Genomic DNA, 15,570 nt, shown 5'->3' with positions numbered 1-15,570 from the left:
ATAACAAAAATAATAACCACGATAATATTTTTGGGTGTGTATATTTATAAAGTATTTATATATTTTTTTTATATATTTAACTTGTATCCTTTTAGTCTATTTTATATATAATCTATCGATTTATCTATATTAAATTGTTTCTGATTTATTTTAATTAATCTTGATTTTTTTTTTTTTTTTTTTTTTTTTTTTTAAAGTTTTTTTTCAAATTATTATTTTTGTTTAAATAGACCCAAAATAAATATTTATAAATATAAAATAAATATTATAATAACTAACATTTTTTTTTTTTATAAATTTATTTTAAAATAACAAATTAATAATCTCAAAAAAAAAAAAGTTTAAAAATAACCTAAACCCACACAACCCATCGTTATTTTTAAACAATTTTTAATTTTTTTTTTCAAATTAAAAAATCACATGGTTTTAAATATAATAATTTTAGAATTCACATTCAAACATTTTTAAAGTTTTAAATTAAAAAAAAAAAAAAAAAAATATAATTAATAAAATTTACAATTTTTTTTTTTCCTTTTCTAAAAAATAAAATATTTTAACAAAACCAAATAAATTAATAATTAATAATAAATAAATAAATAAATAAATAAATAAATAAAAATGTCCTATACCACCACATCAATTATATTAGCAAGTTCAAATGAAAATCAATCAGTAATAAAATTAAAAAATAATCATGATTCAATTAAAACGACAACAGATAATGATGAAGATATAACTTCAACCACAATAATAATAAACAACGATAGTAATGATAGTATTGATAATAACAATAGTAATAATAATAATAATAATAATGGTAATAATATTTATAAACTTTACTCTGAAATAATGTCAAATGAAAATATTAGTAAAAGAATATTTTATTATATTAAAAAATTCGATAGTAAATTTATTAGTAAAAAATATAAAGATATATTATCACTAGAATGGATGATAATGTACAAGCATTGGGGGTTAATCAAAGATAAAGTAATGAATGGTCAATATATGATAATTTCGTCAGTTTGCAAAAAAGTAATATTTTCAATTCCAGATTTCGAACTATTCAAATTAGTATTTGAAAGATATAACGAATACTTTCCCAAACAGTATCCATCATTAATTGATAATGCAACTTATTATGGAAATCTAGATATGGTTATATATTTACACAATAGAGGATACACAGCTACTCCCTATGCTATTGATAATGCTGCACGTTGGGGAAATTTGGCAATGGTTAAATTTTTAAAAGAGAATAGATCTGAAGGCTGTACCGATAGTGCCATGGAAAATGCAGTAGCCTTTAACGACTTTGAACTTGTTAAATATATTCACCAACAATTATATGAACCATGTACATTGTTTGCCATCGATCACGCCGCTTCAAATGGAAATTTAGAAATTCTACAATATCTTCACAAGAATCTTGGAAATACTCCATCACCCAATGGTGCCAACTCCTCAATGAATAATGGTAATGGTAGTGGTTCAGTTGCTTCACCCAACTCAAAAGAAATTATGACATCAAACACACCTCCATCAACACCAAAACGTTCAAAAGCTTTAGATTTAGCCGCTCAATATGGCCATTTAGAGTGCTTAAAATATTTAATTCAACATAATATCATTCCTCCATCTCATAACGGTAATCGTGAATACCCTTTATTAAGTCCAATAGGTGGTAATATTAGAACCTCAAATGTAACAATGATGCAAGGTGATCCACATCAAGATAATCCATACTATAGTGCCACAAAGCAAGCTATTATTGGTGGCCATTTAGATATTGTTAAATACCTTTTCACTCTATATCAACCAACAACCGTTGAAGTATTTGTACTATCAATTACCAAAGGTCAATTGGATATTTTAAATTTCTATATGGAGCATTTAAAGAATGTAGATTTCGAAACACATTTCAACAACACATACACCGAAGACTATATAGCATCAGCACTACACTATAAAAACCTAGATTTAATCAAAGTTTGTCATAAGGTATTGGGTATAGAAATCACATCAAAGGCATTTGATATTGCTGTCCGTTTTGTCGATAGACCTGACCTTTTGGTATACCTTTTACAAGAGAAACCTTTACCAGATGGTGGTTTTAGTCCAAATCTTTTAGCAGACTGTTGTATTTATAATAATTTAGCCGCTATTAAAGCCCTAGTAATCTTTGGTGGCGAGTCTTTTTACCTTCAACCTCAGTCCTATTGTGCTGGAATGGAAATTGCATCAGCAAGTGGTTTCATTGAAATTGTACAATACCTCAATGAGCTAGATCAATCTCTTTCAATTGGTGCCGCTGTGGATAAAGCATCCATTAATGGTCACTATAACATTGTAAAATATTTAACAGAAAATAGACCAACTGCATCGTGCACCACAGATGCCGTCGACAAAGCAGTTTATAATGGTCATGAGGAAGTTGTCAAATATCTTTTATTAAATAGAACTGAAGGTGCTACAAGCAAAGCATTGAACAATGCCGCTTATTTGGGTGACTTAGATTTGGTTATGTTTTTACACAAAAAAGGTCAACAATGTAGCAAGGCAGCTATCAATGGTGCAGCATCAAACGGCTATTTAGATGTTATCAAATTCCTTCAAAAAAATAGAACTGAGGGTTGCACAGAACAAGCTTTAATTAATGCTATCTCTGGTAATTGTTTAGATACAGTCAAATATATAATCGAGCAATATTGTCCAAGAGATATACAAATTACAGAGGCAACAATGGTAGCAATAGGCGAATCGGGAGATTTAAATACTTTGAAATACTTTAAAGAAATAGTATCAAGAACTGTATCAGTTAATTTAGATTTTAGTCACATTTTAAAACCAGCATTCAACTATGGCTATTTAGATATAATAAAATATTGCTTATCACCATCAGGATCAACCACTCCACGTACTCCCACCTCATCATCATCACCATCATATTCACCTTTCAATATTCCACAATTAACATCTCCATTATTTTTATCTTCTGGCAATTCAAACTCCAGCTCTAGCTCATCCACCCCAGTATCATCACAATCGCCCATTTCATCGCCCATTTTATTATCATCGTCATCATCATTACAACCAGTGCCACAATCATCACAGCAACAACAAGTAACATCACCATTAGCTCTATCATCACAATCATTAAACAGCAGTGGAAACAATATAACCATAAGCAGCAACACCCCATCAACTACAGGCAGCAACAATGTCCTAAACAATATTATTATAAATAACACACTATCAACATTATTACAATCACCCTTACAACTACCATTAACGAAAGATTTAATTCAAATCTCCTATTCAAGAGGTCACAGTCATATTTTAGAATACTTTTTAGAATATCACCCAAAACCTTTACAAAAATATTTATCTGGTTTGGATCTATCTCCAAGAAGAAGAATTTTAAAATATGATGAATATCATTTACTATCTTATTTAAAAACTTTAAATACAAAACTAAATACAAAATCAAAACCAACAATCTCAATTTTATCAAAAATTTTACCAATTAGAAATAAGAAATAATAAAATTATTTTTTATAAGAAATAAATAAAAGATTAATTTCTTTTAACATTAATAAATAAAATTCAACAATTTTCTTAAAAACTCCCGAATTTCAAATAAAAAAATAACCAATATGATTTACTCATATTAAATTTTCAGTGTTTATTTTTTAAAAAATTTCATTTTACATTATCAAAATATAATAAATGTTTGTTCTGAATATATAAAATTATTATTTTAATTAGAGTTCTAAATAAAAGTGGTAATAATTTAATATTTTGTTTTTAGAATTAGATTTTATTTTTTTTAAAAATTTTATGATGATTCGGAGCGTTCGGTTTTGCTGATTTTTTTTTTAAAAATTTTTTTTTTTTTTTAATTTTGCTGTCTTGCACCAGCTTGAACAGTTTTTTTTTAAAAAATAATTATTTTTACAGTTTTTTTTATAAAAAAACTCAATTGCACCCAATTGTACCTACAGTTTTTTTTTTAAAAAAATAATTATTTTTACATCCAAAATTAATATGATAAATGGTAATTTTAATTTTGGGAATCAAAATTTTTCTAAGTCTTTTTTTTACATATAAAATTAATATGGAAAATGATAATTTTTCTAAGTCTTTTTACATATTAATTTTTATATGGGAAATCGAAATTTTTCTAAGTCTTTTTTACATATAAAAATTAATATTTTATTTTTCGATTAATAAAAATATTAAAAATATATAAATAAATAAAGATTTTATATTCAATTTGAAGATCAACAATTGCTTTATTTTTCTATAATTTTTTTGTAAAAAATAAATAATATAATTTTCTTTTTTTTTTTATTTAAAGTAATAAACCAACTATGAATACCAATAGCAATGAAAGCATAGAACACATTGTTCTATTGGATGAGCTTGGGTATGAAATTTCATATTGAATATAATATTTCATCTCTACTTTAGGGTTGCAACTAAAGTAATCATAAATAGTTTCAAAGTTAATAACGGTATAATTATAAACACAATATTTTTCACATCCTTTTATTGCGTTTCTAAAACTGCACTCTCCAATATCTTTATAAACACTATAGCAAACTTTCCCACCACCTATAAAAATGAAATTTTTAATTATTTTATTATTAAAAAATAAAAAAAAATACACAACTTACCCATATATTGAAAAGTGTTATTATTAACTGTACGACTATCAGCGAAATAATCACCCATATTCATATCACCTTTGAACAAAATATAACATGGCTCATAACCTGGATGGTCGTAATACTTTTCACATCTTGTAATTTTTACATATTGGTTAAAGGGAGCGGTGGTTACATTATTTCCAGATGGAAACCCACAATCTTCCGCAATTGAATAATTTACTAAAAATAATAAAAATAATAAGAATTTCATTATGTAATATATTTTAAAAATTTGAAATATAATTGATTTTTGTGGGTTTTTATTTTTTAAATAATTGTAAAAAAAAAAATTAATTTTTAAAATTTGCTATACTTAAAAAAAATATCTTTATGAATATAATTATTTGAAAATAAAAAAAAAAAAAAAGATATTTTTTTTTGTTTTATATTTTTTTGAATTTACCACCCTCCTATAATATCAAATACAAGGTTTAAAACCAATTGCATTAAAGTAATCAAAAAAAAAATAAAAAATTAATAATAATCAACAATTATTTTAATTTATCAAAAAATAAATTTTTAAAAAAAAATAAAAAAATAAAAAATAATAAAAACTTTTTATTTTTCGAATTTTACAAAAACATAAACATTTCATATAAATTTTATTTTATTTAATAATTTGATCTTAATACCTTACAGTTATTTGCGATTCGCCCAGTGTTTTTTTTTTTTTTTTTTTAAAATTGAAGATAATTAAAAGCAAATGCTTTAAATTTTTTTTTTTTTTTTTTTTTTTTTTTTAAAAGTGAAGATAATTAAAAGCAAATGCAGTATTTTATAATATTTTATTTATAAATATTTCTAGGTGCATTGGTTTTTTTGGTAATTTCTGAAACTGTTAACAGTGTTTTGGTGATGGTGGACATGGGGTATAGTGTTTTGGTGGTGATGGTGGACATGGTCTGAAATTTGGTTGTTTACATTTTGGTGAATTGTGTATGAACTATAAATTAATCAGTAAAATTTTATTTAATGTTTTTTTATAAAGTTTTTAAAGAAAATATTCTAAACTGTTGATATTTGGTAAAGATTTGATGCTGATGAAGTATGCTCTTGCTATTCTTCTTTTGAATTTTCTATATTCTTCATTGATGTTGCTAATTGTTTGTGGTTGTTTAGCTTGTCTTTCCTTGATGTTTTTTAAACCTTTTAAGTATTCTAAAGTAGCTAGTTTAGTCCATTTTGAGGTTAGATTCTTATAATCGAGTTCTTTTATTGTATTTTCTTGATCGTCATATAATTCTTTACATAACCAAATCCAAACTTAATGAAATACCAGGGCTATGGCATTTCTATAAGGGAAACATCTAGTTAAGTCGAAATCTATTGCTTTATAGTTCCATTGGAAGTGTGATTTGTGAAATCTGGTGTTGCTGTAATCCATATTTATTTCTCCATCGGATTTGCGACCTTCTGGGGATTTTGTATGTTATTGTTTATTAATTATTTATTTATACTTTTTTTTTTTTTTTTTTTTTTTTTTTTTAAAAGTGAAGATAATAAAAAGCAATGCTTTTAATTAATCAGTAAAATTTTATTTAATGTTTTTTTATAAAGTATTTAAAGAAAATATTCTAAACTGTTGATATTTGGTAAAGATTTGATGCTGATGAAGTATGCTCTTGCTATTTTTCTTTTGAATTTTCTATATTCTTCATTGATGTTGCTAATTGTTTGTGGTTGTTTAGCTTGTCTTTCCTTGATGTTTTTTAAACCTTTTAAGTATTCTAAAGTAGCTAGTTTAGTCCATTTTGAGGTTAGATTCTTATAATCGAGTTCTTTTATTGTATTTTCTTGATCGTCATATAATTCTTTACATAACCAAATCCAAACATGATGAAATACCAGGGCTATGGCATTTCTATAAGCGAAACATCTAGTTAAGTCGAAATCTATTTCTTTATAGTTCCATTGGAAGTGTGATTTGTGGAATCTGGTGTTGTTGTAATCCATATTTATTTCTCCATCGGATTTGCGACCTTCTGGGATTTTGTATGATTTATACTTTAAAGTTCATTTACATTACTATTACTCTCATTCGAGCATCACAATGCTACCCCTTAACTTTCTTTATTAACGTCTCCGAAAAGATAAAAACCAAAAAAAGACTCCCCGTCCGGGAATTGAACCCGGGCCTTTCGCGTGACAGGCGAAAATCCTCACCACTAGACCAACGGGGAAGAGCTACAAAAATCAATTTTAGGTAAAGAAACCCGTTTTTCTATATGAGTTTGAATATTATTTTTTTAACCCTTTTCTACGATCGCCATAACTATTGGTGGTTGGCAATTAATACAAAACAATCACCTATAAAAATATGTGGGTTTTCTCACACAAAATATTTTTTATTGTTTTAATTTTATTATAGTAATTAATTTTTTTTTATAATTTATAACATTATCTATTTGATTTAAATAAACATAAAAGTTTTAAAGTTTTATTCTATTAGATATTTTTTTTAATTTTATAAAAAAAAATAAAATATATACTCTTGTATTACTTGATTTATTAAAAAATTAATATGTGCCCCACTTCCCATACCCCAAATACTAAAAAATATAAAAATATAATTAAATATTTGATTTTTTTTTTTTTAAAATTTTTTTAAATTTTATTTTTTTTTTTATTTTTTTTTTTTTTTTTTTTTTTTTTTTTTTTTTATAATTTTTTTTAAGAGGAATTATTATTAGAGGTTTTTGATATTTTACTTGGTTGGAATAGATAAATTTTATCTTGATGAGTGTTTGCTCCTTCTGCAGGATCATATCTTTGCTGTAACACTTTCTCATCATTTTTGTTAAAATTAAGGACTGCATTACTCTTTGGTGATTGAATGAAATCATTCATAACAGTAGTATCAAAACATTCCCAATAGTTATCACTTGTGGTAGTGGTAGTAGTGGTGGAATTTTGTGATTGTTGAGTATTTAAAAAAAGATCATTCTGTGATTGTAATAGGGAAGTATCTAAACGGTCACCAGCTAAAGGAGTTTGTGGTTGAGAAGTCTCATAATCATATGATTGTTGGAAGTTAAAATTATCTTGACGATTCTCTAAACTATTATTAGGTTGAGGATTCTCTGAACTATTATTAAGCAATGGTTTAGAGGTTTTACTTTCCTGTGAAGCATCTAACAATTTTATTTTAATTATATATTAATAAACAATAAACAATTTAAATTTTATAATTTATTACTTACACCATTTATTCATTTTTATATGTGAATGTTGCTTATTATTTTATTTATTGTGACTAATAAAAAAAATTTTGTTGTAAAAAAAAAATTATAATTTTTTTTATAAAATTTTTTTTATAAAAATTTTAAAGTTTTTTTATTTGATTTTTTGATAAAATAACTTAATTGATTTTTCCCTATTAACTATTATCATAAATAAAATATGATTTGCCTTTAATAATTTTTATATGAATAACATTACCGTAATTACATTAATTTTTAAAAATAAATTGTAAAAAGGAGTGTGTAAAATAAAAAAATATATGTTTTTTTACCACTATTTTATTTAAATTTTTTTTTTATCATTAATTTAATAGCATTACCTTTTTTTTTTTAAAAAAAAATATAAACATATAAATAATGAACACAATCAATATAATTAAAAATACCAAATATTTGTTAATCCTTTTGTTTGATATTATTTAATTAAATTTTTAAAACATCAAAAATTAATAACCCCCAAAATATAAAACAGTTAAAACAGATAAATTTTTACCCCATAGTGGTTATAAAAATAGGAGAAAAGTTAAATTAAAGCTTGCTAAGTGCAAATTCACCAATACCCAATAAATTTTTAGGGGTAGTCAAATTATTTAGTAAAGAACAAATGAATGCTTTGATGGATCAAAAGATTGAAGCTGCACTTGATAAAGTTTTTAATGCAATTATCGACTCTGAGGTTTTAGCTTTAATTAATTCTGGTAATAATTTTTCAGATGCAGTCAATTTATGGGCAGAAAGAAATGGTCAAAAAGTTTCGAATGTACCAAAGAAAAAAAGTAAATTTGCCATGGAAATTCAAGATTTAGATGATGATGTAATTAAAGAACTATGCAGAACTCAATATCAAATATTCACTGGTGATGCTGAAAGATGCATAAGCCTATTATCTGATGATAGATTTAATGAATACTCATTAAATTCCCTTGTATTTGCAATGGCACACTATGTTTCTGGTCAATTGGAATGTATTGCCAATGGTATCACATGGGGTTTTCCAGAGGGTTATATTGAAGGGTAAGTCATTTTTATTTTATATAAATAAAGAAACCTATAGTATACTAATTTTTTATACAAACCTTTATAGAAATGGAGGAAGTGTTGTTGGTGTAAAGACAAAACTTCATGAAAGAATCAACAAGTTCCATATGGATTTCAAAAAGGCTATAATAAAGTATTAAAAAAGGGTGCTCATCCTGGAGATGGAAATATGTGGAGAATTGTGGCCGCTGCAGGTTTAGTTAACTATTCGGGATAAAAGATTATATGAATATCCAGTTGTCAAATCTCCAACTTTTGAAATTGTAATGAAAGAATTTCAAAAAACTTATGTTCCCTGGACATCTTCGTAATAAGGCAACAACTAAGGATGATAATATTAGAGATCATGTAACATCCCAATATCAAATTACCACTTTACCTAATCAAGGTCGTAATCAGTTATTATTATTCACCTATAATTTTACTACCCCTCCATGTAAAAAATTCATGACGAAACTTCATCTTGTTGCATTCGGTTCCAATCAGTATACTATATCAACAGAATTGACAAATTGGTCTATTTTTTCAATAGCAACCAATCAATTAACAAATAACTGCCCAACTATGGAAGTAATTAGAACAAGTATAGCTCATGGTGGCCAAGTTCCTTCTGATATAAAGTATGGAATTCACCCACTGTAAAAGATTGGGTGATCTTCTATCTGGAAAACATATAAACAACCAAAACAAACAAACAAATAATAAATAATAAAATACCTTATAATGAGACTTTTTGGGTTAAAACTATCTTTATTGATAATATTGATAATATTAATAATAATAATGATAATGATATAATGATCTTTATTTATGAATTTTTATAAAATAAAAATTTCGGTTAAAAGAAATTTTTATGAAACACGTTGCAAGAAGCCATCGTATTACTTTTTTATGGGAAAAGCTTTATAGGCTAAAAAACCCAATTATATATATATATATTATATATTAATTATTATATAATTAATATGTGAGTGTCTAACATCCACACACATATACTTTTGAATCACCTCGTACATCATTTGAATTTAAGATATTCAGTACTCATACCTCAGGCAAACAATCTGATCATCTTCACATAGATGATATAGATTTTACTCTATTGGAATAGATACATCTCCTTTACATTAAATTTTAATTTATAATAATTAAAATAAATAATAAATAAATAAAATTAAAAATAAAGAATAAACTCTTGAATATTGGTGGAATACCTAACAATATCTTCAGCTATGATATCATATTATTCAGGTGGTGTTATATTTTAGTAATTTATGTTTTGATAGATGTATATGATACCTAGTCCTTGAATCAATATTGCCACCTAAATTTGTTTTTATTTCCCTTTCACCTCGAACCACTTTTTTTTTTTTTATATGTAATTTTTTATTTTTTTGCACATAAAAAAAAAAAAGTTCGAGGTGTTAGAATGTTGATAGTTTCTTTCAGTCTGAATCGATAAGCATGCTAATTTAAATAGATTCTATAACAGTCGCTAAATCATCTGAAGTTGATATAAGTTTTCTGTCCAATAGGAAATCGTATGATAAAATGTGCGTATTAGTCTTTTGGAGAGTAAGGTAGTTTATTTCAAGAAAATAGAAGACGCCTACATATAAATTTTATTGTGGAACAATCGAAAAATCATATTTTTATGAATGGAAGTTACAATAATTTAATAATTATTATATCTTCCCAGGCTTATGAAACTAATTTTTAAAAGAACTATGATCAAGACAAGTGTTAGAAACGGTGGGATTAATTTAATATTTTAATATTAACAGCAAAGATAATTATTATAATAAAAATAATAAAAATAAAAATAATTATAATAATAATAATAATAATAATAATAATAATAATAATAATAATAATAATAATAATAATAATAATAATAATTTTTTCTATAAATAATTAAAATTTTTTATTAAAAAAATTCAATTTTTATTTCTATTAATTATTTTTATCGGTAAATTCGCTATTATTTGTTAATAGTTTCATATTCATCTTCTTCTATATATTTCATAAATATAATATAGTGGACCATATTTGATAATGTAAACACTGATATTTGACTATAAAAACCTGATTATACACTTATAATTGACTATACACACTTGTTAACTGTTTTCAACTTTATCGAAATCATAAATTGAAATACTGAATTAAACGATATAGCTAATAATTTAGTTTTCTTCGGTTTCATAGAAACATTGAAAAAATTTATTAAACTATTAATTTTATCGCTTTCTATTTCAATATGAATCAATATCCATATGGTTAACAAGGTGAGGAACGAATCTATCTTGATATTATAACATACTTGATTCTATACTATGGCTATTTACACTATCCATTCAAAGCTGATTATTATTTCACTAATATTATTTATATTATTATATTTGTCTTTGAATGATGATTATTATTTATACTAATTTATATGTTTATATTATTTGTATTATTACATGTTACCTTCCCCTGGTCTTAATGTCTTTCGACTTCATTATTATAATTTTTATCCTTTATATTCTTCAATAATGAATCTTCCATATTGATCGTTATATTCTATTAATAAACGATCTTGATAATTATTTTCTTCATATCCTTCGTGTTTAGTTACTTTGAAATTTTCAAAGACAGGACTTTTACTTTTTTCTTCTGTTGGGCCATCTTCGCTGTTACTTTCAATGTCTGATAATTCGTTATATATTTCATTGTCAGATAAAATATTACCTCCTTAAATATCTGAGGAATCACTTAATGCCTCAGTGTCTGATAAATTTTTATATCCTTCATTATCTGAGGAATCACTATATCCCTCAGTGTCTGGTAAATTATTGGATCCTTCATTATCTGAGGAATCACTATATACCTCAGTGTTTGATAAATTATTACCTCCTTTATTATCTGAGGAATCACTATATCCCTCGGTGCCTGATAGATTATTTGATCCTTCACTATCTGAGGAATCACAATTTTCTTCGTTTCTTGATAAACTACTATATTCTTTCTTGTCGAAGAAACTGTCCTCATCACTATAATCATTTTGATGAAGGTGAATGTGGAGGTGTTGATGAATGTGAAGGTGATAGTGGACGTGGACGTGTGTGTTAGAATTACCATTGGAATATTCTGATTCTTTAAATTTTTCATTATTTAAAGATAAAATTTTGTCCCTATCTTCTGTTTTAATATTTATTTCATCTTGTTCCGATGAACTAATATTTATTGGTGATAATGAAGGTGGTGAAGGTGATGAAGGTGATGAAGATGGTAAAGATGATGATGGCGAAGAAGATAATACTGGTGATGATATTGGTGATGATGATCTTGAAGAAACAGAAGTAAAAGATAATCCGGAAGATAAATTTGAAGAAAAAGTTGATGATGCTGAAGAAGAGGAAGGAGAAGAAGATGATGCTGAAGAAGATGCTGGGGAAGGAGAAGAGGAAGGAAAAGATGAGGATGAGGATGATTTTGGTTTTTCTAAGGAGTCTACTTTTTTGGAAGCACTAGCTTCTTTTATTTTATTTTGTTGTTGTTGTTGTTGTTGTTGTTGTAATAAACTTTTTATTTTTCTGGCTTTAATTACTAATAATAATGCACAGAAGAAGGAGAGAATTCTAATAGCATAAATAAAAAAAGTAAAATATGGGGATTCCATTTTATATTATTTAATTATTATTATTATTGTGCTTTATAGATAATTTATAATTATTGGATATTATAAATAATTTATTTTTATAAAATATATAATTATTGTTAATATTTAATTAATGATGATTATGATATGTATATAAAAACGAAATTATTTAAAATGAAAAAAAAAAAAAAAATTTCAAAAAGGAAAAAAATTTAAAAAAGGAAAAAAATTTAAAAAGAAAAACTTTAAAAAAGAAAAAATTTAAAAAAGAAAAAATTTAAAAAAAAAAAAATTATAAAAAAATTAAAAAATTTATAAAACTAATGTGGGTTACCCCAATATGAATCACAAAGAGTGTGAACTTCATATTTATTTAATAAAAAAAAATATATTATGAAATTAATTTTAAAGAAAGTTATATAATAATTTAATTTGGTAAATATAATTTTTAAATGAGAAAAAGGAATTATTATGAGTTTTTATTTTAAAATGAAAACGATAACCATTATTGTAATAAATGAAGATAACAATAATTTTTGAACTCTACAATTTTTATAATATTTTTAAAATAATATATTGGTGTCTTTTTATTTATATTTTTTTAATATTAATTAATATCATTTATTTATTTTTGCTAATTTATTATATTTTTATATATGAAAAGATTATTACATTATGATATTTAATTTAATTATTTATTTTTTTAAATTAGTTATTTATTAATTAAAAAAAAAAAAAATTTTAAAAAAAAAAAAAAAAAAAAAAAATTTTAAAAAATAAAAATATGTATTTAAAAATAACAACAACTTTATAAAAACCATATTTCTAATCTATTTAATAAAAAAATATTTTAATGATAGTAGTTTCAGTATAATTTTTATTATACTGTTAATTCTTTTTGGTTTATTTTTAGTCATCAAATTGGGATTAAAAAATCTAAAAATACCATAAAGATAAATTCTCAATCGTATTCGAAAATATTTAAAGGAATAAACAAACCAATGTAAAAAAATTCAACATGAGATTTTAGCATTTCAGAGATGTTATATATTAGCTATTTTATTCATTGGACTTTTGATTGGGGAATATTATCGATCATACTCTGAAAAAGAAAAAGAGAATCAAAAGATGAATATGTTTTAAAACATATTGTTCCACTCATCTAAACTCTACTTTTAAAAAAGGTACAAACTTTCTTATTATTATTTTTTTATTATTTTACATCTTTAAAATAAAATTAATTTAAATTTATATTTTTTAATTTTTTTTATTGGGGAGGGGTTAATTTTTTATAAATTTATTTTTGGGCTAATTAATGTTGATTAAATTATATTAGGGTATGCGATTTAGTTTATTTTTTGAAAAAAAGGGGTTTCTAAGTTCGGGGTCAATTAGTTCCATTTTTAAAGTCAATTTCTAAGTTTTAGTTTTTTTTTTATTTTTCTAAGTTTTAAAAACAAAAAAAAAAGTTTTTAATTTAAAAGGTGTTTAAAAATCAATAAAAAAACAGTTAAATCATAATCAATTAATATATATAGTAATGTGTGGTTGTTTCCCCCCTTTTTTTTTTTTTTTTAAATTTTTTTTTAAATTTTTTTTTAAATTTTTTTTTAAATTTTTTTTTAAATTTTTTTTTTTTTTTATTAATATACATAAATATGTTAAGAGGATTTTTAAATATATTTTATTACAATAAAGCAGTTATATAATTAAGCGCAATATTTAAAATTAAAAATAAATAAATTTAATATAATTTTTTTTTCTATAAATACTTCAAAATTTTTATTTATATATCAATATCAAAATTTATTAATATATATAAAAAATATAAAAAATAATTATATTTTAAAAAAATAAAAAATAAATTAATAAATAATTAATATATATATAAATTAATAAATTTAAAATTATAAAAAATAAATATATTTTAATATTAATAACTAAATATCAATGGAAGGAACAAATAAAAGACCTATTACCAGAAGAAATTCAATTTAAGATCTAGACAAAAAGCTATCAACATCCCTATTGCATTAGATATCATTTTATAAATGGTAAAGTATACATATTATTATTTAATTTATTGATTAAAAAATTATATACTAATATCTTATTTTTAATAGATGGTAAATGTTTAGCAGTAAAAAAATATAGAGAAAAAAACAATCTTTCAAATGATAAAATAAATACTCTAGATTATCACTTCTCCAAAGAGAGGGTATAGAGAAACTATGATGAACCTTTAATTCAAATGCTTATTGAAGAAAAAAAAGAAACAAATACATATATTTCAAAGTATAAATAAATCCAAAAATACTTACAACTCCTATTAAATAGTAACAAAAGTAACTTTAAAAAAGAAATAATAAAAGAAATGAAGAATGGCATGATTGCATTCCGAATGAAGAATAAAGTTTGTTTCAATTGTGGTCAAGATCGCAACATTAATCAATGTGCTAACGAAACCTCCGTTGCTTTAGTCCCATGCACTAAAAGTAATTTCAAAAAACCCAAAACAGCTTGACTATGTGTAGAAGAAAGTTTAGATCATAGAAATGATACAATAAAATATTAGAAAGAAAATAGTATTGAATATCCAACATACTATTCAATTGTAAGAAATGTACCTTCAGTTGCTTCTTCGTCCGTTGAAATTGAAAGAACATTTTCGGGTGCTAAGTTGTTGGTTACAGACAACAGATCAAATTTGGGTTGGGAAAGAATAGAACAATGTGTGTTAATAAGGGAATGGGCAAACATTTCAAGAGTAGATATTGTCGAAAACTCTGTCATTTATAATTATTCAAATATTTCAAAAATGGTATGATTAAATAAAATTGTACAAGAATTTTAAATTTTTTTCATACAAAAAATAATGTAATTCTAAGTTTTTTTTTTTTTTTTTAAGTTTCTAAGTTTTTAAAATGAAAAAATTAGTCAA

General features: G+C 23.8%; 7 protein-coding genes across 7 annotated transcripts; 4 read left to right on the top strand and 3 right to left on the bottom strand.

The window, feature by feature from the left end:
• The first annotated feature begins 519 nt into the window (after positions 1–519).
• DICPUDRAFT_57081 (uncharacterized protein) lies at positions 520–3,631 on the top strand. Its single transcript, XM_003290922.1, has one exon. The coding sequence runs from the start codon at positions 619–621 to the stop codon at positions 3,541–3,543; it is 2,925 nt and encodes a 974-aa protein (XP_003290970.1). The 5' UTR covers positions 520–618; the 3' UTR covers positions 3,544–3,631.
• A 723-nt stretch (positions 3,632–4,354) lies between these two features.
• Positions 4,355–4,923, bottom strand: DICPUDRAFT_81666 (uncharacterized protein; the record flags this gene model as incomplete). The annotated part of the gene is made up of 2 exons (XM_003290910.1): positions 4,355–4,617; positions 4,680–4,923. The coding sequence occupies 2 exons, from the start codon at positions 4,921–4,923 to the stop codon at positions 4,355–4,357; spliced, it is 507 nt and encodes a 168-aa protein (XP_003290958.1).
• Positions 4,924–7,382: 2,459 nt separating this feature from the next.
• DICPUDRAFT_155509 (uncharacterized protein) lies at positions 7,383–7,925 on the bottom strand (the record flags this gene model as incomplete). The annotated part of the gene is made up of 2 exons (XM_003290909.1): positions 7,383–7,843; positions 7,913–7,925. 2 exons carry the CDS (start codon positions 7,923–7,925, stop codon positions 7,383–7,385), a joined length of 474 nt encoding a protein of 157 aa, XP_003290957.1.
• A 630-nt stretch (positions 7,926–8,555) lies between these two features.
• Positions 8,556–9,129, top strand: DICPUDRAFT_81663 (uncharacterized protein; the record flags this gene model as incomplete). Its single annotated transcript, XM_003290921.1, has 2 exons — positions 8,556–8,965; positions 9,036–9,129. The coding sequence occupies 2 exons, from the start codon at positions 8,556–8,558 to the stop codon at positions 9,127–9,129; spliced, it is 504 nt and encodes a 167-aa protein (XP_003290969.1).
• A 148-nt stretch (positions 9,130–9,277) lies between these two features.
• DICPUDRAFT_81662 (uncharacterized protein) lies at positions 9,278–9,631 on the top strand (the record flags this gene model as incomplete). The annotated part of the gene is made up of 1 exon (XM_003290920.1): positions 9,278–9,631. The coding sequence occupies one exon, from the start codon at positions 9,278–9,280 to the stop codon at positions 9,629–9,631; it is 354 nt and encodes a 117-aa protein (XP_003290968.1).
• A 1,870-nt stretch (positions 9,632–11,501) lies between these two features.
• On the bottom strand, positions 11,502–12,650 carry DICPUDRAFT_155506 (uncharacterized protein; the record flags this gene model as incomplete). The annotated part of the gene is made up of 2 exons (XM_003290908.1): positions 11,502–11,722; positions 11,744–12,650. The coding sequence occupies 2 exons, from the start codon at positions 12,648–12,650 to the stop codon at positions 11,502–11,504; spliced, it is 1,128 nt and encodes a 375-aa protein (XP_003290956.1).
• Positions 12,651–15,003: 2,353 nt separating this feature from the next.
• On the top strand, positions 15,004–15,552 carry DICPUDRAFT_81660 (uncharacterized protein; the record flags this gene model as incomplete). Its single annotated transcript, XM_003290919.1, has 3 exons — positions 15,004–15,124; positions 15,209–15,450; positions 15,538–15,552. The coding sequence occupies 3 exons, from the start codon at positions 15,004–15,006 to the stop codon at positions 15,550–15,552; spliced, it is 378 nt and encodes a 125-aa protein (XP_003290967.1).
• Between the last annotated feature and the right edge of the window lie 18 nt (positions 15,553–15,570).

Source organism: Dictyostelium purpureum (genome assembly GCF_000190715.1).
Source record: "Dictyostelium purpureum unplaced genomic scaffold DICPUscaffold_250, whole genome shotgun sequence".
Taxonomy (NCBI): domain Eukaryota; phylum Evosea; class Eumycetozoa; order Dictyosteliales; family Dictyosteliaceae; genus Dictyostelium; species Dictyostelium purpureum.
This window is presented reverse-complemented; position numbering and strand designations above follow the sequence as displayed.